This window comes from Cervus elaphus, chromosome 9 (assembly GCF_910594005.1).
Source record: "Cervus elaphus chromosome 9, mCerEla1.1, whole genome shotgun sequence".
Taxonomy (NCBI): domain Eukaryota; kingdom Metazoa; phylum Chordata; class Mammalia; order Artiodactyla; family Cervidae; genus Cervus; species Cervus elaphus.
In genome coordinates this window covers 67075778-67100956 of record NC_057823.1, presented here as the reverse complement: position 1 = coordinate 67100956, position 25179 = coordinate 67075778, and the positions used below count along the sequence as shown (strand labels likewise).

General features: G+C 40.2%; 2 protein-coding genes and 1 non-coding gene across 6 annotated transcripts in view; 1 reads left to right on the top strand and 2 right to left on the bottom strand.

Moving 5' to 3' along the window:
- Positions 1-18173, bottom strand: part of MRPL22 (mitochondrial ribosomal protein L22) — a 41672-nt gene extending 23499 nt beyond the window's left edge. The window contains exons 1-2 of one of the 3 annotated variants that reach the window (XM_043913385.1): positions 17931-18173; positions 17808-17850 (exon numbers count right to left, since the gene is read on the bottom strand). In XM_043913385.1, coding sequence (XP_043769320.1) covers positions 17808-17850; positions 17931-17958 — 71 coding nt within the window. In that variant the 5' untranslated portion in view covers positions 17959-18173. The remainder of the gene's footprint in view (positions 1-17807; positions 17851-17930) is intronic. The other 2 variants (XM_043913383.1, XM_043913384.1) reach the window with 2 other exon arrangements.
- A 2314-nt stretch (positions 18174-20487) lies between these two features.
- On the bottom strand, positions 20488-20594 carry LOC122701069. The gene has a single exon (XR_006342919.1). It is a non-coding gene; the product is annotated as a U6 spliceosomal RNA (small nuclear RNA).
- A 1862-nt stretch (positions 20595-22456) lies between these two features.
- GEMIN5 (gem nuclear organelle associated protein 5) overlaps positions 22457-25179 on the top strand; it is a 42181-nt gene continuing 39458 nt past the window's right edge. For both annotated transcript variants that reach the window (XM_043913382.1, XM_043913381.1), the window contains exons 1-3: positions 22457-22710; positions 23585-23745; positions 24572-24753. In XM_043913382.1, coding sequence (XP_043769317.1) covers positions 22545-22710; positions 23585-23745; positions 24572-24753 — 509 coding nt within the window. In that variant the 5' untranslated portion in view covers positions 22457-22544. The remainder of the gene's footprint in view (positions 22711-23584; positions 23746-24571; positions 24754-25179) is intronic.

Here is a 25179-nt window from a genome sequence, read left to right as displayed (position 1 = left end):
ACTTCTACATCGCTTGGCTCTGGTAATCAGAGGCTTAAACTTACTTGTGGGTCCCCCAGGAATGTAACCAATGGAGAAAGAGACCTTAAACAGTTACCACCCCTGGGACACAACAAGAGGCAACAGACCTTTGAGGTCTGTCTTTCTATGAAGGAGGCCTATTAGCTAACCATCCTAAGTGACCTGGAGGCAGGCTTCTAACCAAACAATACACATCAAGGGGCTGACTGTAATCCTTTCCAAAGTTGGGGTTGGTGGTGGGGAGGTTGTAGACACTATCTTAGCACTCATCCTCTGCAAGGCTACAAAGCACCAGTGTCTCTGGAGGGGAGCTTTACACACATCTGGTACAGCTTCTGCAGCTGACATCCAAGGGATGCCCCTTGATCATCTGGCCCTCATGGCCAGAGGGGCTTGTGTTCTGGGTCTCATGGGACTGAGGCCACTGGGGAAGGATGGTTCATGGCAGGCTACCATCCTCAGGTGACTGCACAGACAGCAGACCAAGGCACACCCCTCAGTCTTTCTCTGAAGGAGACCACACAGCAGTCCTGGAACTTCTGACTGAGTGGAAAGCCTCAAGTCTGCAACACATTTAGTAGCCTATGAAGCAGCTCTCAAGAATGCAGGCTTGGTCTTCCCTGGTTGTCCAGTGGTTAAGACCTCGTGCTTCCAATGCAGGAGGCACAGGTTTAATCTTTGGTTGGGGAACTAAAATCCCACATGCCTTGCAGTGCAGCCAAAGAAACAAAACAAAACAAAAAATAATGCAAGCTATAGACATCAGCTTGGAGCTCTTTCTCTGCCTTACTCCAGCTTACCAGTATCTTCCCCAAAAGCAGCTTATACACTCATCTGAACAGCATATCCTGATTTTTGCAACTGCTGCCCAGAGGACAGATCACCTGGCTCTGGGGGCTAACAGGGCTTACCTTTGTGGTCCCCCCAGAACTGAATATATTTGCATACTTATAAATCTGCTGCCTGAGGGTCTAGCTTCCAGTCAGATTGAATCTGGGTGCTGAAATCCTCCTCTTTGGAACACTATTCTTGGCACATCCTCAACAAATGGGAGCCATTTGCCACTTGTGCAAACACAGAAGTTTGAAAGACAAACAAAAGCAGTGGCAGGGATGAATGAAAAGTTTCACCTCCTACATGAGGCCACTCCTTCAAGACTGGGAGAAGTGGCCGTTTCTTCTACTGTATAGAAACCAACACAGAGAGTCAAGTGAAATGAAGACACAGAGGAGTATGTTCCAAGTGAGTTAACAAGATAAAAACCTCACAAAAAATTCTTAAGGAAACAGAGATAAGTAATTTACCTAATAAAGAGTTCAAATTAATGGTCATCAAGATGCCCACTGAACTGGGAAGACAAATGGATGAAAACAGTGAAAACTTCAACGAAGAGTGGAAAATATAAGAAAATATACAGTCCATGGATTTCTCCAGGCCAGAACACCAGCATGGATACCCCTTCTCTTCTCTAGGGAATCTTCCCAACCCAGGGATCAAACCCAGGTCTCCCGCATTGCAGGTGGATTCTTTACCAGCTGAGTCATAGTGTAAGCCCAAGAATACTGGAGTGGATAGCCTATCCCTTCTCCAGGGGATCATCCTGACCCAGGAATCGAACTGGGGTCTCCTGCACTGCAGGCAGATTCTTTACCAGCTGAACTACCAGGGAAGCAACAGAAGTCACAGAGCTGAAGAATTATTGCACTGAAAAATACACTTGAGGAACATCAACAACAAATTCAATGAAGCAGAAGAAAGAATCAGTCAACTTTAAGAAAAGGCAGGAGAACTCACCCAAGCAGAGCAACAAAAAGAAAAAGAATAAACTTCCAACCAAGAATACTCTATCTGGCAAAGTTACCATTCAGAATTGAAGGAAAGACACCAGAAAATGGGCATAGCAGGAACCTACCTCAACATAATAAAGGCCATATATGACAAACTCCGAGCAAACATTTTTCTTAATGGTGAAAAACTGAAACTATTTCCTCTAAGATTAGGAACAAGACAAGGATGCTCACTCTCACCACTATTATTCAATATAGCTTTAGAAGTTTTAGCCACAGCAATCAGAGAAGAAAAAGAAATTAAATGAATCCAGATTGGAAAAGAGAAAGCAAAACTCTGTTTGCAGATGATACGATTCTACACATAGAAAACCCTAAAGCAACCACCAGAAAATTACTACAGCTAATCAAGGTATAGTAAAGTTGTAGGATACAAAATTAAGAGAGAAATCCCTTGCATTCCTATACACCAACAACAAAAAATCAGAAAGATAAATTAAGGAAACAATCCCATTCACCACTGCAACAAAAAGAATAAAATTTCAAGGAATAAACCTACCTAAGGAGACAAAAGACCTGTATGCAGAAAACTGTAAGACACTGATGAAAGAAATCAAAGATGATACAAACAGATGGAGAGACGTACCATATTATTGGATTAGAAGAATCAATATTGTGAAAATGGCTATACTAACCAAAGCAATCTACAGATTCAATGCAATCCCTATCAAATTACCAACAGCATTTTTCAGAGAACTAGAACAAAAAATTTCACTATTTGTATGAAAACACAAAAGACTCTAAACACCCAAAGCAAACCAGACAAATAAGAAGGGAGCTGGAGGAATCAACCATCCTGATCTCAGACTATACTACAAAGCTACAGTCAGTCAAGACAGTATGGTATTGGCACAAAAACAGAAATACAGATCAATGGAACAAAATAGAAAGTCCAGAGATAAATACACATACCTATGGGTACCTTACCTTTGACACGGCAGGCAAGAATATACAATGGAGAAAAGAGAGCCTCTTCAATAAGTGGTGCTCGGAAAACTGGTCAACCACATGTAAAAGAATGAAACTAGAATACTTGCTTACACCATACACAAAAATAAACTCAAATTGGATTAAAGACCTAAACGTAAGGCCAGACACTATAAAACTCTTATAGGAAAACATAGGCAGTACATTCTTTGACATAAATAACAGCAATAACCTCTCTAACTCACCTCCCAGAGTAAGGGAAATAAAAACAAAAATAAACAGTGGGAACCTAATTAAACTGAAAAGCTTTTGCAAAGCAAAGGAAACTATAAACAAGACGAAAAGACAACCCTCAGAATGGGAGGAAATAAATGCCTGTGAAACAATTGAGAAAGGATTAATCTCCAAAATATATAAGCAGCTGATGCTGCTCAATACCATAAAAACAAACAACCCAATCAAAAAATGGGTGTGAGAACTAAGGAAGCATTCCTCCAAAGAAGACATACAAATGGTCAACAAACACATGGAGAGATGTTCAACACTGTTCATTACCAGAGAAAAGGAAATGAGGTATCACCTCACACCAGTCAAAATGGCCATCATCATCAAAAAATTTACAAACAATACATGCTGGAGAAAGTGTGGAAAAAAGGGAATCCTCTTGCACTGCTGGTGGGAATGTAAACTGATAGAGCCACTGTGGAGAACAGTATGGAGACTGCTTAAAAAACTATGAATAAAATTACCATATGACCCAGCAATCCCACTACTGGGCATATACCATGAGGAAACCATAACTGAAAAAGACACATGTAACTCAATGCTCACTGTACCACTATTTACAATATCTAGGATACAGAAGCAACCTAGATATCCATCAACAGATGAACGGATAAAGAGGTTGTGGTACATACATACAATGGAATATTATTCAGCCATAAAAAAGGAACACAGTTGAATCAGTTCTAAAGAGGTAGATGAACACAACCTATTATACAGAGTGAAGAAAGTCAGAAAGAGAAAAATAAGTATTGTATGTTAATGCATATATATGGAATCTAGAAAAATGGTACTGATTAAGCTATTTTCAGGGCAGGAATAGAGACACAGACATAGAGGATGGACTTTGGACACAGTGGGAGAAGGTGAGGGTAGGACGAACAGAGAGAGTAGCAATGAAACATATATATTATCATATGTAAAATAGTTAATGGAAAGTTGCTGTGTCACACAGGGAGCTCAACAAGGTACTCTATGACAACCTAGAGGGGTGGGATGGGGGTGGCAGGTGGGTAGAAGGTTCAAGAGTGAGGGGACATATGTATACTTATGACTGATTCACTTTGTTGTATGGAAGAGGCCAACACAATATTGTAAAGCAGCTGTCCTCCAATTAAAAATAAAAGCAAAGAAAAAAACTGACTGAAATACATATACATAGACAATTGCTTCAAAAGAAAAGAAAAAAAAAAAGGACTGAAGGAGAGAGTTTTCTAGACAAGCAAAAGCTAAAGGGGTTCCTCACCACTAAACTGACCTTACAAGAAATAAGAAATGCTAAAGGAATTTCTTTAAGTGTGGACCACTATAATTTTAAAAGTATGGAAATTTGAACATTACCTGGACATTTGATACTTTTAAATAAGATACACGGTGAAATATTTATTGATGAAATAATAAACTATCTGGGATTTGTTTCAAAATATGATGGGGGGAAGCAAGGGCCAAAGAGAAAACAAGAAAAGCCATGAGTTAATACATGCTGGAGTTGGATGATGGGTTCACGTGGGATCATCATGTTGTCTACTTTTGCTTACATCTGCTGCTGCTGCTAAGTCACTTCAGTCGTGTCCGACTCTGTGCAACCCCATAGACGGCAGCCCACCAGGCTCCCCCGTCCCTGGGATTCTCCAGGCAAGAACACTGGAGTGGGTTGCCATTTCCTTCTCCAATGCGTAAAAGTGAAAAGTCAAAGAGAAGTCGCTCAGTCATGTCCGACTCTTAGTGACCCCATGGACTGCACCCTACCAGGCTCCTCTGTCCATGAGATTTTCCAGGCAAGAGTACTGGAGTGGGGTTCTTGCCTTCTCCTTGCTTACATCTAGATATGTCCAAATAACAACAAACTTTGGTGCTTCCCTACTGCTCAGAATATAGTCCAAACTCCTTAATAAGACATAGAAGGCCTCTCATACTCTAACCCCAAGCTGATCATCGTAGCTTATTTACCTTAAGGCACAGACATTCACTGTTTCCTGTACAAGCCACACACTTTTATATCTTTACTCTTTTGCTCACATTGTTCTCTCTTCCCTCATTATCTCCTGAATGAAATGCATGTCCTGTTTTAAGTCCCAGCTCAAATGTCACCTCAATGTGAAGCATTGAGCACCTCAACGTGAACCCAATTCCTTGTCTGAGACAGCCAAACCCCCTCATCGCCTTAATATTAATATTTTGTTCTTGCCAGTTGTACAATAGCGAGTTGGACTACTCCTGAGCTGTTAATAAGGTGACTGCGAAACAGTGAGCTCCTGCAGCAAGTGTATCAATCTGAGCATCTCAAGGGCAAGTCTGACATCCTCTGTATTTCAGCACCAAGGACAGTATCTGGCACAATGATAACTGAGTGAAAATTTAACCTACACTTAAATATTCAAAGTTGTTGTATACTGGCAGATTCTCACACAATATATGCTATTAGATTATATACTTGGTAAAGTCTTTGTTTTTAATTCTCAAACCATTCAGGCTAAAGAATTTTAAAAATGTATTCTTCTAGTGGTTCATTTCTCCTACTCTACCTCAAGTTCACTGATCAGTGCCATCGAAATAACTAACAAAATCTGTACCTTTCCCATCCACCTTTAGGTTCCACTATTTTAACTGAAAAGCACAAAACTAGGACACATGATGTTACAGGACAGAGTTTTCTAATAAAATTATAAGCCAGGTGATGAGGGCAGAGACTACAGAATCAAGCAGACCTGGGTCTAAACCCTAACTCTAATACTAGGTGAATGGCCTTCGGGAAGTGACATAACTTTCAAGGCCTCAGTTTTCTCATCAGTAAAATGAGTAATAACAGTAATTACCCCATAGGCTTTGTTTTGGCTGCACTGTGCAGCATGCGGGATCTTAAGTTTCCCAACCAGGTGTTGAAACCACGCCCCCTGCAGTGGAAGCACAGTCTTAGCCACTGGATCGCCAGGGAAGTCCCTCCTCATAGGCTTCCTGAAAGTGAAAGTAGCTCAGTCGTGTCCAACTCTTTGCAACCCCATTGACTATACTGTCTATGGAACTATCCTGGCCAGAATACTGGAGTGTGTAGCCTATTCCCTTCTCCAGGGGATGTTCCCAACCCAGGGATTGAACTCAGGTCTCCCGCACAGCAGGTAGATTCTTTTCCAGCTGAGTCACGAGGGAAGCCCAAGAATACTGGAGTGGGTAGCCTATCCCTTTTCCATGGGATCCTCCTGACCTAAGAATCGAACCAGGGTCTCCTGCATTGCAGACAGATTCTGTACCAGCTGAGCTACCAGGGAAGCCCATAGGCTTCTTAAGGAGCTCAAATGAGATACTTTAAGTAAAATACTTAATCTGACACATTAATGAGGCTCAATAAATTTTAGATATTATTAATTTTAGAATGAGAAGAACAATACCTACTTCATTCTGTTGGCAGTAATTAACATACAACACCCCACAAAGTCTAGCATAAGATATACACCAGTAGCTAGTATTAATTTTTAATTAGGTCCTCTGAACAATTCATCTCTCCTGTTCTCAATAAGTAAATAAATAAACACTTTGCAGATTAAAAAAAAAAAACACTTTGAACTGTAAACTTCACATTACACAATTTCAAACCTCCTCTCATGTTTATAATCATGATCAAATTTGTTTCTATGAAGCTGTGATTCATGGGCCCTAAGTTAGTCAAATTTTTTTTATTTATGAGAAGAGGAATTGGTTTACTTCATCTCCAGGGTATCTCTGAACCTTAATCTTCTCTAATCTCATGGCTAACAGCAGGATTTCAGAAATATGAATGGCTTGGCTTCTATTTAAAAAACAAAACTGAAAGGCAACCAGGATCAACTTTTATCATTTTGAAATTCATATATCACTACTGATATCTACTATATCTTTTCATTTACTAGGAAACCCATATCCCTTTACCTTCACTGTATCTCTGTAACTTCGGTGAAGGAAGGTAGGCATGAACCACCAGTCTAGAGTGTTCATACGCAAAACATACACACAGGTTCCCACAGTACAGTGAGACTGCCAGAGCTCAAGCAGAACGTGGATGATACGCTGGAACCAGCACACACATTTCCCTACTCTCACCATTCTGGTGTTTCCTATCTACCAATACTCAAGGATTAAGTTTAAGTAGCACTTTTCAAATCCTGCCCATAGTCATTTGGCACTGAAAAGTAGCTCAGCATGGAAAAGCAGCAGATGCAAGCCACATTTCAGGATTAAGAGTTGTATCAGATAAGAAAAGTATCTGAAACTTCATAAAGTCACAATTTGACAGAATGAATACTTCCTCTTTGTTACTCAAAGTTTATTTAGAAATTTAATACAAGGTATACTCAAGTCCCAAGTGAAGATAATACTGGCCTCCAGCTCAATCTTAAAGAGAATCATGTTATTAGATGCAACAAGGTAAAAAATTCTTTGTTCCAAATTTACTTCAGATAACATCAAATTAATTCCACACTTGAGACTGAATAAAAGAACATACTCCCTCCTGACTCAATTAAAACCTAAAAGGACTGAAGCGACATACATATATATGTTCTCAGGCATGCGTGCGTGCTAAGTTGCTTCAATCATGTCTCTTTGAGACCCTATGGACTGTAGCCCACCAAGCTCCTCAGTTCATGGGATTCTCCAGGCAAAAACACTGGAGTGGGTTCCCAAGGGATCTTCCTCACCCAGGGATCGAATCTGCATCTCCTGCATTACAGGCAGTTTCTTCACCGCTGAGTAACCAGGGAAGTCCCGTATGTTTTCATAACTCAATATAATTTTACTGTCTGAAAATCAAGGACAAGCAATCAAGGAGACAGGAATTTAGCAAACAAAAAAAAAGTGAAACCAACATTGGTCTTGATATCTTCATATCTTCAAACTTCATATCTCTTCCTTGCTAATTAAACCTCCAGTATCTCCTCCCTCATCCTCAGTCTCAGCTGATAACTGTGCTTCTTCACTGAGATAAACAATCAGAAGAGAACATCTAGAAGCTCCCACCACCTAATCTATATACTCACTAGCATATGTATCCATACACACTTACTACTATGCATGCCTTCACTTATGACTATAATTCAAGTCTATGCACTAACCAGGACCAATCTCATCCCCTACTCCCTAGATCCGATTCCTTCTCACCTACTCAAGAGCACTGCTACCACAATTCTTACTTCCTCCTTTAAATCATCAATTTTTCTTCTCTAATGGAACATTCCCATCAGAAAACAAATATACTCTAGTATCTCTCAACTTAAAACAAACTGTCCACAACCAACTCTCTCTAACTACTAAAGCAAAACTCCTTGAATGAGTTACCTAAATTCCTTGTTTCTCATTCCAGCCCTCCCATTCACCCTTAATCCTCTCTCCAATTGTGCCACCAAAACTGCTTTATTAAAGTCACTGAAGATATCTGTCGTAAAACCCAGTGGACAATTCTCACTCTTCACCCAGAATGATTTAAGTATCTCTGGTAAAAGGCATCTGACTACTCAATGATTCCAACTTTGGAGGGGTGATTCCTCACACCACCACTAAGCAACACTGACATCAGCTGGGGGTCCTACAATTCAACTGACACTCCTACCTGGGGATAGCAGCAGATTAAGGGCTTGTCCCATAAAACCACCATCCACTTCAGATACCAATTACAAGCCCAAGTTGTTACCTATGCTTCTGACCAACTGCCTATATAAATCAAGAGGTTCTCATGACCCCCTTTTTGGGTTTGCTAAAGCAGCTTATAAGATTCAGGAAGCCCATTTAATCACTAAATTACTGATTTGTTACAAAAGATTGGACCCCCTTTTGTCTTTTTATGGAGGCTTCACTATATAGGCAGGGTTAACTCATTCACTGGCCATTGGTAACTGATTCAACCTCCACTCCTTCCCCCATCCCTGGATACCAGGAGGTGGTAGGACTTAAAGTCCCACCCCTTCATTCATGTTTTGATTCCCCTGGCAACCACCACCCCATCTTTAGTGCTTCCCCAAACTCACCCCATTAATAAAAACCCTGTGGAAAGGGGCTTGTCAGGAACAAGAAGAGACCCATTTCACTTTATGCCTCTGAAGTCATAAACCGAGACGAAAGACCAAACAAAGATGATGACACAAGAAGCTCCCATGAAACTATGGCACAGGAATTTCCGAAGGGTTTGGGAGCTGTGGGCCAGAGCCGTGGACAAAGACCAAATAAACTCATACGAAGTGTATTGGGCTTATTTCTCATAAATCACAATACCACATCCAGTCCCTCCTCTTCCTTGGGACACTTTCTTGAGTGCCAGGACATTGCACACGCTGCGTTTTCCTCTCACTTCTCTAGACACTTCTCCAGTCTCCTTTGTTGTACCCTCCTCACCCTGATGAGTAAAAGTTGACTGCCTCAGGTAGAAATCAATCCTTTTACTTGAGCATGCAAGCATGCTCAGTTGTGTCCAACTATTTGCAACCCCATGGACTGCAGCCCACCAGGCTCCTCTGTCCATGGGATTTTTCCAGGCAAGAATACTGGAGTGTGGAGAAGGAAATGGCAACCCACTCTGGTATTCTTGCCTGGAGAATCCCACGGACAGCAGAGCCAGGCGGGTTACAGTCCATGGGGTCGCAAGAGTCGGACACGACTTAGCGACTAAACCACCACCACCACTATATAACTCAGGGAACCCTCCTCAGTGGTCTGTGGTGACCTAAATGGGGAGGGAAGCCAAAAAAAGAGGAGATATAGGTATAGCTGATTCACTTTGCTGTATGGTAGACACTAACACAACATTGTAAAGCAACTATTGTCCAATAAAAAAAAATTTAAAAAAAAAAAAAAAAGAATACCGGAGTGGGTTGCCATTACCTTCTCCAAGGGATCTTCCCAACCCCAGGCTCCTGCATTGGCTTCTTTACTACTCAACCACCTGGGAAGCTTTGACTCCTGAGTTTTCTATCTACTCTCACAATGAAGCCAACCAGTCTCATGGTTTTAGCTACTGTTCATACACTCATGACTCCCAAATCTGCATGTGCTCCCTGAACTCCAAACTCATCTATCCAGCTGTTTCCTCACCATCTCCACTTGTATGCTTATTGGATATTTCAAATTTAACAGGCCCTATACTGAGTTCCTGATAGTCTCCCAAAGCCTGCTCCTCTGGAAGTCTTACTATCTCAGCAAATGGTAACTCCATCTCTCCACTTGTTTAAGTGACAAACCCTGGTGTCACTCTTGTTTCTCACACTCCAGATCCAATTCATCAACAGGTCTTGTCAGCTGTCATTAATATACTGCCAAAATCCAACCATTCACCCACCTTCACAGCCACCCTAATCCAAGCCACAATAATCTTTATCTTGAAATACCCAATGGTCTTTTGCTCCTCGTCCCCACTATGGTTTGTTCTCAACAAAGAATCACCCATTTCAGTCATGTTATTCTTACACTGAAAACCCACCAATGGTTTCTCATCTCACTTAGACTAAAAACCAAAGTACTTCCAATGACCCATAAGGCTCTACATGATCTCCTATTCCTTCTTCTGATCTCATCTACTCTGTTCTTCCTCCTCTCATCCTCTCATACACTAGGCATGTTTCCTTCTCTGGGCCTCTGCATTTATGTTCCATCTGTCTAAAATGTTCTTCACTCAGATAGCATGGCTTAAGAGTTTGCTCCCTGGTTTCTTTCAGATCTTTATGCAAATGTTATCTTCTTAAAGAGGTCTTTCCTACCTGAAACTGCAATCTCCCTCTCATACACACACACACACACGTTCCACTCCCATGCTCTGCTTTCATTTTATCCTACGTAGCTGTCACTTTCTAATATATTCTATATTTTACTTACTATTTGCCTCCCTCGCTAGATTGTACACTCCATAAGGGCAGTGATTATGCTTTTTGTTCACTACTAAATTCCCAGTGCTAGAATAGCTTGGCATGTGGCAGGCACTAAATACATATTTGTATCAACAGAAAGAATTAGAGAATATAGGAGACAGCCAGGATAATACAAACAAGAGGGCTGAGTGTAAGTACCCAAGCGAAAATTTTACACATGGTTGGAAAATGAGGAAAACTGAAGAATATCCACCATCCAAAGAGTGATAAACTCTTCTGCTCTAGAAATTGCTGCCATGTCTTGCTATGCATAACAGAATCTAAAAAGCTAGATTTTCATGAGAAAGTCACCAGTTTTTAAATGGTGATTTTTTTAAAAAAGTTTTAAAATACAATATAACATACAAAACATATTTGCAGGCCTGACTCATCAAACAGATCTTCAATCTGTAAACTCTTGGGGTAAGCTAGTAGAGCCCCAAAGCAACTATTTAAGTTTCATTCCTTCCCAACTCCACTTACTTTTATTTTTCATGATATAATTACTAATTATTTTATATTTTACTAATTATTTTATATTTTTATTTATACATATATATTGGGGGAGGCTGGCTCACTCTAGAGGTGGATAAGAACAAATAAAAAAGTCACAATTTTTAGCAGAATAATTTTTTTTAAAAAGAATCTGAGGGGAAAAAAAAAAATCACAAAATTTATAAATATATTCTTGTTTAACTTCCTATTTCACAGATGTAACACATTCCCTCAGAGAAGCTAGTGGAAGTCTCTGGTGTCAATAATCATTTGAAAATAAGGCACTAACTCTTTCAGATCCCTACTGTATCATTCAGAGTAATAACAGTCATGTTCTAGTCAGTAACAAAGGTACACAGAGCTTCTCCTTGTTTCCTAAGGAATAGTTAGAATACTTAAAAGAATTTGGATAATCAGTGCAAGCTGGTCCATTGCATAAAGCTGGAAATCTGTACCTATACTTAATTTGCCATTAGGATTCCTCCTTGGCACTGGAATGGAAAAACCAGGATCTCAGTTTCCAGCAATCTTTCAGACTATAACTTGCATCTACTCAGGCTGATAGTTCAACTTACACTTATTGACAAATTAATAAGGACAGGGTACTACAGGTACTGTTTCAGGTGATGGGGATGCAAAGAGACATAAAACATATTTCCTGTCAAGTGACTTAAAATTCAGTTAAAGAGATAAAAAATTAACCATACTGTGCAATAGGCATTAAAATATCAGAAAAAGCAACAGAAGGGCCGGGGTAATCATGATGGCTTTAAGGAGTTGGGACTGAGTGTTGAAGAAAGTAGACTTCCACACTCAGAAACCTAGTACAAGAGCACTCCAAGTTAAAGACATAGCAGAAGTAAAAGTGAGACTTACACGGCATCATTATGGAAAAAAAAAAGACCTGAAGATGATGTCACAGACCTCTTTTGAAACTGAATGTAGTGGGCTGAACAATGATCCCCAAAATATGACTGCATTCTCACTCCCAGAATCTGTGAATAATACTTTTTGTGGAAAAGGAGGCAATTAAGTTAGGGATCTAGAGAGGAGCAGCTTATCCTGGATTATCTTGTTCAGTCCTAAATGTAATTTCATCTTTCCTAATGAGAAAGATGCAGAGAAAGTTTTGAAGCAGGCAAATCGAGGCAAAGGTGAGGTTAAGACAGAGCAAGAAGCTGAAGAGAGGCAAGGAATGAATTCTCCCTACAGCCTCCAGCGGGCGTGCAACCCTGCTGATAGCTTGATTTGGGGATTCTGGCCTCCAGAACTATAGGATAATAAATTTCCATTGTTTTAAGTCACCCAGTTTGTGATAATTTGTCACAGCAGCCCTAGGAAACTGACACAAAAATCTTTCAAGTAAAGCTTCTACAAAGATCTACAGGTAAGACTTCAATAAGATACAAACCCTAATTGAAAGAAGAGTCCTGACAGCAGAAACGAACACAACATTGTAAAGCAAATATCCTTCAATTAAAAATTTAAAAAAAAGAAGGAAGGGTCTTGAGAGTGCTTTGAAAGGAGTAAAGTGTCACATAAACAAGAGACTCACTAAACAAATATAAATGTTACAGCACTGAAAATTTCCATCTATAAGTTTTAGTGCATGGCCATTTTAGGGCTTATTGTCAAGCCTCCAATAATGGTCAATTTTCCTTTGTTCAAAAGTAAATGCCAGAGGGATCGGGTAGAGAGGGAGGTGGGAGGGCGGATCGGGATGCGGAATACATGTAAATCTATGGCTGATTCATGTCGATCTATGATGAAACCCACTACAATATTGTAAAGTAATTAGCCTCCAACTAATAAAAATAAATGAAAAAAAAAAAGTAAATGCCAACATACACTTGACTTCTATTTGACTCCTTTTAACTAAAATATTAAAAGAAAAGATAATTAAACTGTACCATTTCAATCATAGTTTGTGATTCGTGGGACCTTTGTCACTTTTCGGAAATACAACCTGAATTGTTTAAGGAGTAAAGTACCATATGGGATTCCCTGGTGGCTCAGATGATAAAGAGTCTGCCTGTAATGCAGGAGATCCGGGTTTGATTCCTGAGTCAGGAAGATCCCCTGGAGAAGGAAATGGCAACCCAGTCCAGTATTCTTGCCTGGAAAATCCCATGGATGGAGGAGCCTGGCCGACTACAGTCCATGGGTCACAAAGAGTCGGACACGACTGAGTGACTTCACTTTCAAAGTACCATACTGTGTACAATTCACTTTCAAATGATTCAGGGGAAAAAAAGCATATATATTTATAGAGAGCTAAAATTATGAGTTCAGCTGATGAGTCCAGCTGAAGGACATGGTAATATTCTTTAAACTTTCCTATAGAATTGAAATTTTTCAAAATAAACTGAGGGAAATATTTCATCCTTTAATAGAAGGGCCGCTGCCCATACCACTAATCATCACTGTGTAGTTAATATACATAATTGTGTATCATCATTGTGCTTTTGTTTACTTATCATGTCCCAATGCAAAGATTCCTACACTAAGGATGATGAAGTTACAACTCAAACTATGAATACTATATGCATTTTTCTGGGAACATGTTTTGTGGCTTTCATCAGACTCTCAAAGAAGTTTGTGACTCAAATTTAAGAACCACTAACCTAAAGGGCAAGGAATCACAACCCCCTCAGGTCATAGGTTAAGATTAAAAGAGCACAAATAGACATGGTTGTAGAATCTGCTGGTCATAGCAATCAGAACAGCAACAGCATAGATACATTAAAAACAAGAGACAGTTTCCCTTGGTAAGGGTGACACTGCACTTGAAAGTATGTGGGTTATTTTCAAATATCTTTTGATATTGATTTCTAACATAATTCCACAGTGATAGGAGAACAGACTCTGTATGACTTCAATACCTTTAGACCATAAAATATTTGCACCTTGTTTTATGTCCCTGAATATGATCCAGAGTCTCCTAACTTAGTCTATGGGAACTTGAATAGAATTTTTATCCTACTGTTGTGTGAAAATTGTATAAATCTTAATTATGTTGAATCAGTTTATGGTTCTTTTCAGGTCTACTATATCCTTCTACTTTTCTGTATATTCATTCCATTAATTTTTGAGCATTTGATATTGAAGCTCTAAGTAAAACTCTTAATTTATCTACTTAAAAAATAATTGTAATAAATAATGGAACTATATGCAACTCTTTTCTGTATTTTCCAAGTCTCCTGTAAGTGTGTTATCATACTTTAATAATTAAAAAAATAAAAAACAAAGAGGGAAAAAAAATTTTTTTTAAAAAAAAGTAGGGCTGATGGGTGAAGTAGGTAACCTCATCTAAGAGTGTTGAGTACCCACTGATTGATTCTAGCATCAAATATGATTCCTCTCAAACAACTTTACAGCAGTATCATCTCCAACACAACATTTTCACAGTGCCATGCACTATAAGATATTTTACGTATTAAGTCTTAATTCTCACAACCATCCTTGAAGTTAAATATTATCCTCATTCTTTGATATGAGGAAAAACTGAAACTGAATCTCAAGAGAAGTTAAGCAAATGACCGAAGGCCACAACACTTGTGCCTGTCAGAAACCTGAAATCCAGTTCTATCACCTGTAGTCCAGGGTTTTTCAAATATATCACAATGCTGTATTTCCACCAAATTGCTGATTCATAGTATTTCCAACTCGGTTTTTCTTGTGGAGAATTTTAACGTATGCACACCTTAGTAACTATTGCCTTCAAACTTTTACACTGGCTCTTCTATTTTTAAAACACCAAACCATACTCTTCACTCTTTAAACTTTAACATCACCTCTTCCAGAAAGACTCCCCTGATAAAACCTTTAAGGGCTCATCACTCGTGTCCCTCCCATGTGTGATACAGCACCATTTTAAGCCAGAGAATTTTTTGTTTAGATCCTAGATTTGCCATGTAACCTTCAGTAAGTCACAAAACTTCCCAAATGCATGCATCACTAAAATGGGAGACTTAAAACTTAAAGGCTGGAAATTGCCTATCTGCTACCAAATATAACCTGTAGAAAAGTATTTGGTGAGCAGCATTTTTAAATCCAGTTCAGTGTCTTTACAGGAGGAGATGCATTCAACTGACTGCCACAAACCCTACCACTCTCTCTTTTTACAACCACCACGTCTCTACAGTTCATTTCTATTATCTGTCTGGCATTTGGTATGCAATGAGGTTTCCAACCACTGGATTATTATCAGTTATACCTTTTCTATTTAGTTTTCATGTGGTCATTTCCCCACTATAAAGTCCAAAATGGGGATTCATTAATTATGTAACTTCAAAGCTAGAAAGAGATTACCTAGCAAAATCCAACCTTCCTGTGTTACACAGATGAAAAGACTGAAGCCAAAGTGCTTTAGTTACTTGCTCAGAGGCTCCCAATACAAGTCAGTGTGGGACAATTTAAATCAACCAGAATAAACAAAATATTCACTTTGTGCAAGACCCTACCCTGGAGCTACAAAGTGAAACAAGAATTGCCCCAACTGACCAGGATATATTAGATAGGAAAGGACAAAGACATATATATATATATATATATATATATATATACATACACACACACACACACACATATATATATATATGAAGCCATTATTTAAGAAACATATGCTAAGAGAAAGAAGAAACTGACTTCATTTTTTTTAATATTTATTTTTTATTTATTTGGCTGCACTGAATCTTAGTTGCAGCATGTGGGATATTCATTGCAGTGTGCAAGATCTTTTAGTTTTGGCATGTGGGACCTAGTTCTCTGACCAGGAATTGAACCTCGGTCCCCTGCAATGGGAGTGCGGAGTCCTAACTGCTAGGCCACCAAGGAAGTTCCCAGTTCCCATTTCTTTCATTTTTAGTGAGATCATGAAACAGAAACATTTAAACAAGGATTTGAATAATGAGAACTGCTGGATTGTTTTGTTTACGATTTCCCCATTGCCTTTACTCACAGAAAAATTTATCTTCACATTTGTTCTCAATCTGACCAACTGGAGCAGCACCCTTTCTCCCAGAGAAGTGCATTATCAGAAGAAATGGAGAAGGGCTTTGAGGGCTACTGTTACTAACAGAAAGGGAGGGCACAGCATGAAAAAGCCAAGAAATATGTAAAGGCACAGCATAAACAGAAAAAGTAAGGAAATCAGCATGGCTGAGGGTAGAGTGATGAAAAATAATCTACGAAAGCAAAGTGAAGACAAATCCTAAGTACCAGTACTTATTTTCTTCTTCAGCCACCTCTTCATCCCTTAAGCCAAGAACCTAAAACAAAGCTAGGTATAATACGAACTAAGTAATAGTTTATAATGATAAAAACACTAATGGCAGCTAAGATTTAGGGTGGCACTATTATACGCCATGCACTGCATAAAACACTTTATAAACATTATTTCATTTAATCCTAATTTAAAAATATATTAAGTAGGCACTAATAATCCTCTCATATCACAAAACTGAAGCTTAGGAAAAATAAGTAACTTTTCCAAAATCAAACTGTTAAAATATGGATTCACAACTTATCAGATGTGTCCAAAACCTATGAACTACACCAAAATTAATGTTAACAAATGTATCAATCAGAAAATTTACAATCAGATTATCAACCTCCACATAGCAATAGCTGTACTACATTAGAAAGACAATGAGAAGGGGGCAGAGGAAGCCTCTTACCAGTACTGACTAAAATTCATTCCCTAGCCTTAAGGAACACTTTATCCTGAGGTCAAAGAATGCTCTAAAAAATACAGTATAAAGCTTCGAAATTCTGTAACTGTAACCTTGAACACAAGTCCCTATTTTACATTGGGGACTTCAATTTTCTTGTCTGAAAAAATGGGTATAGCAGTACCTACACTATGTAGGATGTGGTTAAGAATGAGATAATGCGCCTAGAGATTTTAACACAATGTCAGACACGATGTAAACTGCAGCTATCTACAATACAATCACTGCCCATATAGGCAGATAATTAGATAACTAGAAAAATATGCTCCCAACTTGGTGGGAGAATCTAGGAAGTATCCAGAAAAGGCATTTATCTCTCATTGATAATCCTCTTCCCCGCAGGGCTATGCAATACGGGGGTAAAACAAACGGGGTGGCAAAGCTGAGATTCTGGTGTACCGTTCGCCAGCCTCAGGGTCTAAAGCAGAGCCTGGCACTTAAGCTCTCAAGAGGATAAGACGGCTGGATGGCATCACCGACTCAATGGAGATGAGTCTGAGTAAACTCCGGGAGTTTAGTGATGGACAGGGAAGCCTGGCGTGCTGCAGTCCACGGGGTCGCAGAGAGTCGGACACGACTGAGCGACTGAACTGAACTGGATTGAGGCCGGGACCCTTCCGCAACTCCGAGGCGACACTTACCCCAAGGCCAGCTTCCCCCTGAGATTCTGCACCCATAACGCACCTGCAATATCAACACAAATCGTTAATTCAGATTCCCACCTCCCTCCCTTCTTCCACCACTTAATCATCAAGAAATCTTACCCAATCGTTCCAGTATAACCGCCGCCATCTTTCTCCCTCTGTCTACGGAAGCCTTTGAGTTCAGAACGCCTTGTGCGCAAAACGCATGCGCAATTCTCCGGATTTGGGTTTTGTTGGGTTTTTGTTTTTTCCCCTTCTTATCGCGATACCGAGCCGCACCTTCATTCGCCGTGTTCTCTTGGAAACCGTTAACAAGAGGCGGGTGCTTAAGATGGGGTCCCGTCAGCCTTGCTTCGGAATGGATTACTCAATGAGGGCCAAAGTCTAGCGAACTTCCGAAAATTCGTCGGGATCCAGAAAAACTGCGAAGCCTCACAAATGGTGTGAAAGTATTAGGAAAATAGACCGTGAACCAAGCCAACTAACCTGGGAGGATTTCAGTTTTCTCAAAACAAAAATAAGTATCGCTAGGGCACAGGCTTGTAAAGAACACTAGAGATTGTATGAAAGTCCTTTTTAAGAACTCAAAGTATCAAAGTGCTAGTCACTCAGTGGTATCGGACTCTTTGCAACCCCATAGACTGTAGCCTGCCAGGCTCCTCTGTCTATGTAATTTTCCAGGCAAAAATAGTGGAGTGGGTTGCCATTCCCTTCTCCATGGGGATCTTCTCAACCCAGGGATCGAACCCAGGTCTCATGCATTGCAGGCAGATTCTTTACCGCTTGAGCCACCAGGGAAGCCCATTTTGTATAAAATAAGCCACAAGGATATATTGTACAGCACAGGAAATACAGCCAATATTTTATAATAACTTTCAGTTGGGTTCAGTCGTGTCCGACCCTTTGCGACCCCATGGACTGCAGCACGGCCAGGCCTCCCTGTTCATCATCAACTCCCAGAGTTTGCTCAAACTCATGTCCATTGAGTGGGTGATGCCATCCAACCATCTCATCCTCTGTCGTCCCCTTCTCCTCCCGCCCTCAATTCTTCCAAGCATCAGGGTCTTTTCCAAGGAGTCATCTTCGCATCAGGTGGCCAAAGTACTGGAGTTTCGGCTTCAGAATCAGTCCTTCCTATGAATATTTAGGACTGATTTCCTTTAGGATGGACTGGTTGGATCTCCTTGCAGTCCAAGGGACTCTCAAGAGTTTTCTCCAACACCACAGTTCAAAAGCATCAATTCTTTGGTGCTCAGCTTTCTTTATAGTCCAACTCTCACATTCATACAAGACTACTGGAAAAACCATAGCCATGACTAGACAGACATTTGTTGGCAAAGTAATGTCTCTGCTTTTTAGTATGTTGTCTAGGTTGGTCATAAACTTCCTTCCAAGGAGTAAGCATCTTTGAATTTCATGGCCGCAGTCACCATCTGCAGTGATTGTGGAGCCAAAAAAAATAGTCTGCCACTGTTTCCACTGTTTCTCCATCTATTTGCCATGAAGTGATGGGATCGGATGCCATGATCTTAGTTTTCTGGATGTGGATCTTTAAGCCAATTTTTTCACTCTCCTCTTTCACTTTCATCAAGAGGCTCTTTAGTTCTTCTTCACTTTCTGCCACAAGGGTGCTGTCATTTGCATATCTGAGGTTATTGATATTTCTCCCAGCAATCTTGATTCCAGTTTTTGCTTCATCTAGCCCAGTGTTTTTTATGATGTACTCTGCATATAAGTTAAATAAGCAGGGTGACAATATACAGCCTTGACATACTCCTTTTCCTATTTGGAACCAGTCTGTTATTCCATGTCCAGTTCTAACTGTTGCTTCCTGACCTGCATACAGGTTTCTCAAGAGGCAGGTCAGGTGGTCTGGTATTCCCATCTCTTTCAGAATTTTCCACAGTTTATTGTGATCCACACAGTCAAAGGTTTTGGCATAGTCAATAAAGCAGAAATGGATGTTTTTCTGGAACTCTCTTGCTTTTTCAATGATCCAGCAGATGTTGGCAATTTGATCTCTGTTCCCCTGCCTTTTCTAAAACCAGCTTGAACATATGGAAGGTCACAGTTCACATACTGTTGAAGCCTGGCTTAGCGAATTTTTTTTTCATTTATTTTTATTAGTTGGAGGCTAATTACTTTACAATATTGTAGTGTTTCTTGCCATACATTGACATGAATCAGCCATGGATTTACATGTGTTCCCCATCCTGAACCCCCCTCCCACCTCCTTCCTCATCCTATCCCTCTGGGTCATCCCAGTGCACCAGCCCCAAGCACTTGTCTCATGCATCCAACCTGGACTGGTGACCTGTTTCACACTTGATAGTATACATGTTTTGATGCTGTTCTCTCAGATCATCCCACCCTCACCTTCTCCCATAGAGTCCAAAAGTCTGTTCTATAATCTGTGTCTCTTTTTCTGTCTTGCATATAGCGTTATCGTTACCATCTTTCTAAATTCCATATATATGCGTTAGTATACTGTATTGGTGTTTATCTTTCTGGCTTACTTTACTGTGTATAATGGACTCCAGTTTTATCCATCTCATTAGAACTGATTCAAATGTATTCTTTCTAATGGCTGAGTAATATTCCATTGTGTATATGTATCATAGCTTTCTTATCCATTCGTCTGCTGATGGGCATCTAGGTTGCTTCCATGTCCTGGCTAAAAAAAATGGAACGCTTCACGAATTTGCGTGTCATCCTTGCACAGGGGCCATGCTAATCTTCTCTGTATCGTTCCAATTTTAGTATATGTGCTGCTGAAGCGAGCACAGCTTAGAGAATTTTGAACATTACTAGCATGTGAGATGAGTGTAATTGTGTGGTAGTTTGAGCATTCTTTGACATTGCCTTTCTTTGGGATTGGAATGGAAACTGACCTTTTCCAGTCCTGTGGCCACTGCTGAGTTTTCCAAATTTGCTAGCATACTGAGTGCAGCACTCTCACAGAATCATCTTTTGGGATTTGAAATAGCTCAACTGGAATTCCATCACCTCCACTAGCTTTGTTCGTAGTGACGCTTCCTAAGGCCCACTTGACTTCACATTCCAGGATGTCTGGCTCTAGGTGAGTGATCACACCATCGTGATTATCTGGGTCGTGAGGATTGTGGAGTTAATCTTCAAAAATTGTGAATCACTGTTATATACTTGAAATAAATATTGTGAATCAACTACACTTCAATAAATAAATAAAAATAAGGAAAAAACGGTTCAAATACTAAGTATGATACTAATCTTCAGGTTTACCTCCAAGAGTTAAGAGTTAATATCCAGCATGCACTAGCTACCATATATATCCAGCAGACATTTCACTAAATCTCATGTAATCCTCACAGCTAGATCCAGCCCAACTAGATCTGGATCGTGATCTTACTTCTTCAGCTGAGAAAAAAGATTTATGACAGGTTAAAGTCCCTGAGATAATAACTGGTAAAAACAGTGGTCAACCTAGGGAAAAATATTTATAATAGGTTAAAGTCTCTCACATAATAACTGGCAAAAACACTGGCCAATCGATGGGGAAAAAAATTTATAATAGGCCAAAATCTCTCAGATAATAACTGGTAAAAACAACAGTGGCTAAAAACCATCTAGGCTTCGGTGCCACCAAAGTTTAGTGTTCCTACCCACATCCAAATAAGTAAGTTAATTATATATATATATATATATATATATATGTATATTATATATATAACTATATTTTTATATATAGTAATTATATATTACTATATATATGTATTATATATAATATATATAATATATTATATATATATAAAACTTCTCTTCAGTAGCATAGATAGTTCAAGTTTCCTTTGCTACATATTCAAGAGTTCGAGATACCCAATGCAAACAAGCAATAGGAAGAAGAGTAAGTGCATAAACGGAGCATTTTAGGCCGTTTGAGGTGAAAGGAAACTGGTTCTTTTTCCTCCACAGCAATTAACACATACAGTCCCTTCATAGAGTTGGTACTTAATCACATCAGAAGAGAGTTACTCTATTCTGCTTCTCCTTGAGTATCAAAACCCAGAGCTAGAATTTCCACCCAGTTAGAAAACCCTTGTTTTTGATTTCTGATCAGAATTTTTACCTTTTTGCTAGTTGGCTTCTTGTAGATACTATAAAAGCATCTCCAGAGCTAGCACGGCAGAGAATAAACCAGAAGGGCGGGGAGGTGACTCCATCAGTCTAACCTCTTAATTAACTTTCTTTGCTGTCGTTAATGAGAATACCTAACCTCTGGACTGGGCTTCCTTGGTGGCTCAGACGGTAAAGAATCCGCCTGCAATGCGAGAAACCTAGGTTGGATTCCTGAGTTGGGAAGATCCCCTGGAGGGGGGCTTGACAAGCCACTCCAGTATTCTTGCCTGGAGAATTCAATGGACAGAGGAGCCTGGCGGACTGCACAGTACATGCGGTCGCAAAGAGTCGGACACGACTGAGCGACTAAGCACACAGCACAACCTCTGGCTAGCTAGGCTGCAGCGGTACCAGACCCCGAGGGTCTGGGAAGCCAACTTCACCCCGGGGCCCCGCCTGTCCCAGGCTCGAGGCGTCAGGAGTCGAGCGCGCCGTGAGGTTTGGACCTTCGCGCGCGCCGTAGCGGCGGGCCGAGAAGGCGGGGCTCCGAGTCAACCCCGCCCCCTTCCCGGCTCCAGCGTGGAGCTACGAACGGTCTGCTCCAGTGGTTGCTTCCATCATCCCTGGTTGCCAGTGATTATGGGACAGGAACCGCGCACATTACCGCCCTCCCCTAACTGGTACTGCTCCCGATGCAGTGATGCCGTGCCCGGGGGCCTCTTCGGCTTCGCGGCGCGGACTTCGGTCTTCCTTGTCCGCGTGGGCCCGGGCGCGGACGCGATCCCAGGGACGCCCCCATTTCGAAGTAAGTCCCCACTTCTTGACCCCAACCTACCTGCACTAACTGCGTTCCCCGGGGGCGCCGAGAGGGCGTGACTAGCCACCTCACCCCGCCATAGATGGGGAAACTGAGGCTCGGGCAGAGAGAAGGGTCTATTCACAGTCGTCTAAACTGAGTCGTGTCCGGGTCACCAAGCCTGAGCTCTACACCACGCTGTGTCTGAGCGGTCCCGCCTCCTGGCTTTCTCAGCGTGCATCCGCTGGCTTACTAAAAAGTTATCCATGTGTCTTTCCAGGTATTTATAACACCTAGGCCTCGCTTTCTACAGCTCCAGGCCGTAAGCGAGATCCTGCAAATATATGATACTCACTTCTCTAAGATAAAGGACTTGAGCTGAATGCTTCCAGGCTCCAGCTAGGTTTTGGTTATGCCTTGGGATACGGCATGCCAGATACTTCTTTTCTAAAAGACTTCTAGCCAGATCTAAATACAAATCCCTTTTATATTCTTCATTGGAGCTGCTCCTCAGCCTGAGAACTAGGCACATCAAGCGATATGAACGTATTTTACAGTTAAAAAGACTGAGTACCAAGGAAATAAAACGATGAAGTCAGATGGCACAGCCAGTATCTGCACTTGAGGTTTCTAATTGTGGGTTTCTGGATATTTTTGTTATTCCATGGAATAAGTGAGGCCGCAATCACCAACAACAGTTAAGATTCTGGCAGGGAAAAAAAAAAAAAGATTGTCAGGTGACTTTGGGGAGTATCATAAAATTAATTCTTGCCTGAAGTTTTCCCAAGAAATAAACCATGGCCCCAAATTTGGAAAAAAAAAAAAAAGATTCTGGCAGGAATCTTAGATAGCTCTTTAACCTGCAGCCTGGTTTTGCTTGAAGTCATAGGCGAGTTGGTGGGACACACGGAAAAGGTGTCTGGCTTCACGTTTTGTCATCACCCGGGTCAATACAATCTCTGCGCCACCAGCTCCGATGATGGGACTGTGAAAATCTGGGATGTAGAGACAAAAACAGTTGTGACGGAACATGCACTCCATCAGGTACCATAGCTTACTTGTTTCTCAGACTATTCATATATATCTGTGTCAGGGTTCTCTTGCTTCAAGTATAGTTTTGCTAGCTCCTCTGTGCTAGGTTAACTTTTATATATATATATATATATATATATATATATATATATTTAAAATTAAATATAACTTAAAATGTATATATTATATAATTATAAATATATAAATAAAATTTATATAATATATATAAGGTAAACTTTTATAATTGTGTTTGTTCATTAGATCAGAAGGTGTATATTGTAAAGGTACTGCAAAAATTTTTTGGAAGGAGATACATATAAATCAGAGGTCAACAAACTGCACTGCTGCCTGCTTTTGCAGCTTGTTTCACTGGAATACAATCACAGCTGTTCATCTTAGTATTGCCTACAGTTTTTGACTATTGCTGCTTGCAGGCTACAATGGCAGAATTGAGAGTTAAAACAGAGACAGTATGGCCCACACAATCTAAAATATTTACTCTCTGGCTCTTTACACGAAAAAGATTCCTGATATAAACTGTGAGTGAAACTTATTTCGAAACTAGATGGTTAATTGATATACCTACCTAGAAAATGTAGAAAAGAACTCAGTTAATCTTAGGAAGAATTTTGCATTAATCTACAAAGGAAGAAAAAATTTAATTGTTCTTAGCCTGAATTCTCCTATCATTTGATTATAATATAATCTTGCTATATGGGTGGTCCTAACAGTATTTATTAAGTACCTATAATATACCTAGCATTATACAGATTAAAAACTAAGTAAAAATTAAGCAATAACAAATGAGAAGCAAATACATCTTTCCTTTGTTTTAAAGCACACCATATCAGCATTGCATTGGTCTCCTCGAGTAAAGGATCTGGTAGTATCTGGAGATGAAAAAGGAGTAGTTTTCTGTTACTGGCTTAACAGAAATGACAGCCAGCACCTCTTTATAGAACCCAGGACAATTTTCTGTCTTACTTGCTCGCCTCATCATGAAGATTTAGTAGCCATTGGGTAAGTACTGTGCCATCTGCACTAATAATTTATTTTTGTTTATGATGTTATTTTGTATTTTCTTTACCTTTTCCTATCCCTTTATTCCTCAAGGGAAGCCATTTACAGGTATTACCCACTCTCCCTGCACCCCTGGTATCATTATTCCTGTGACCTCCAGGTCCTCACTGTATTTTTGTTTCCTTGGTTTCTGTGATACTGTATTTTCCTCATTCTTCATACCTGATTTCTTCAGTGAATCTCCAAATGTCAGAAATGTCCTCTTTTACTCCTCTGTACATAACCCTTGGTTATATTAATAACATTTATTCCCATAGTGTCAAATGACTCAGCTCTGCTCTGATTCTCAGCTCTTCCACTCAATTGGGAAAGCAGTGTGGCATTGGGATCCGTCTCCCCTGTGATCAAGGTGTCTTCACATGAGCT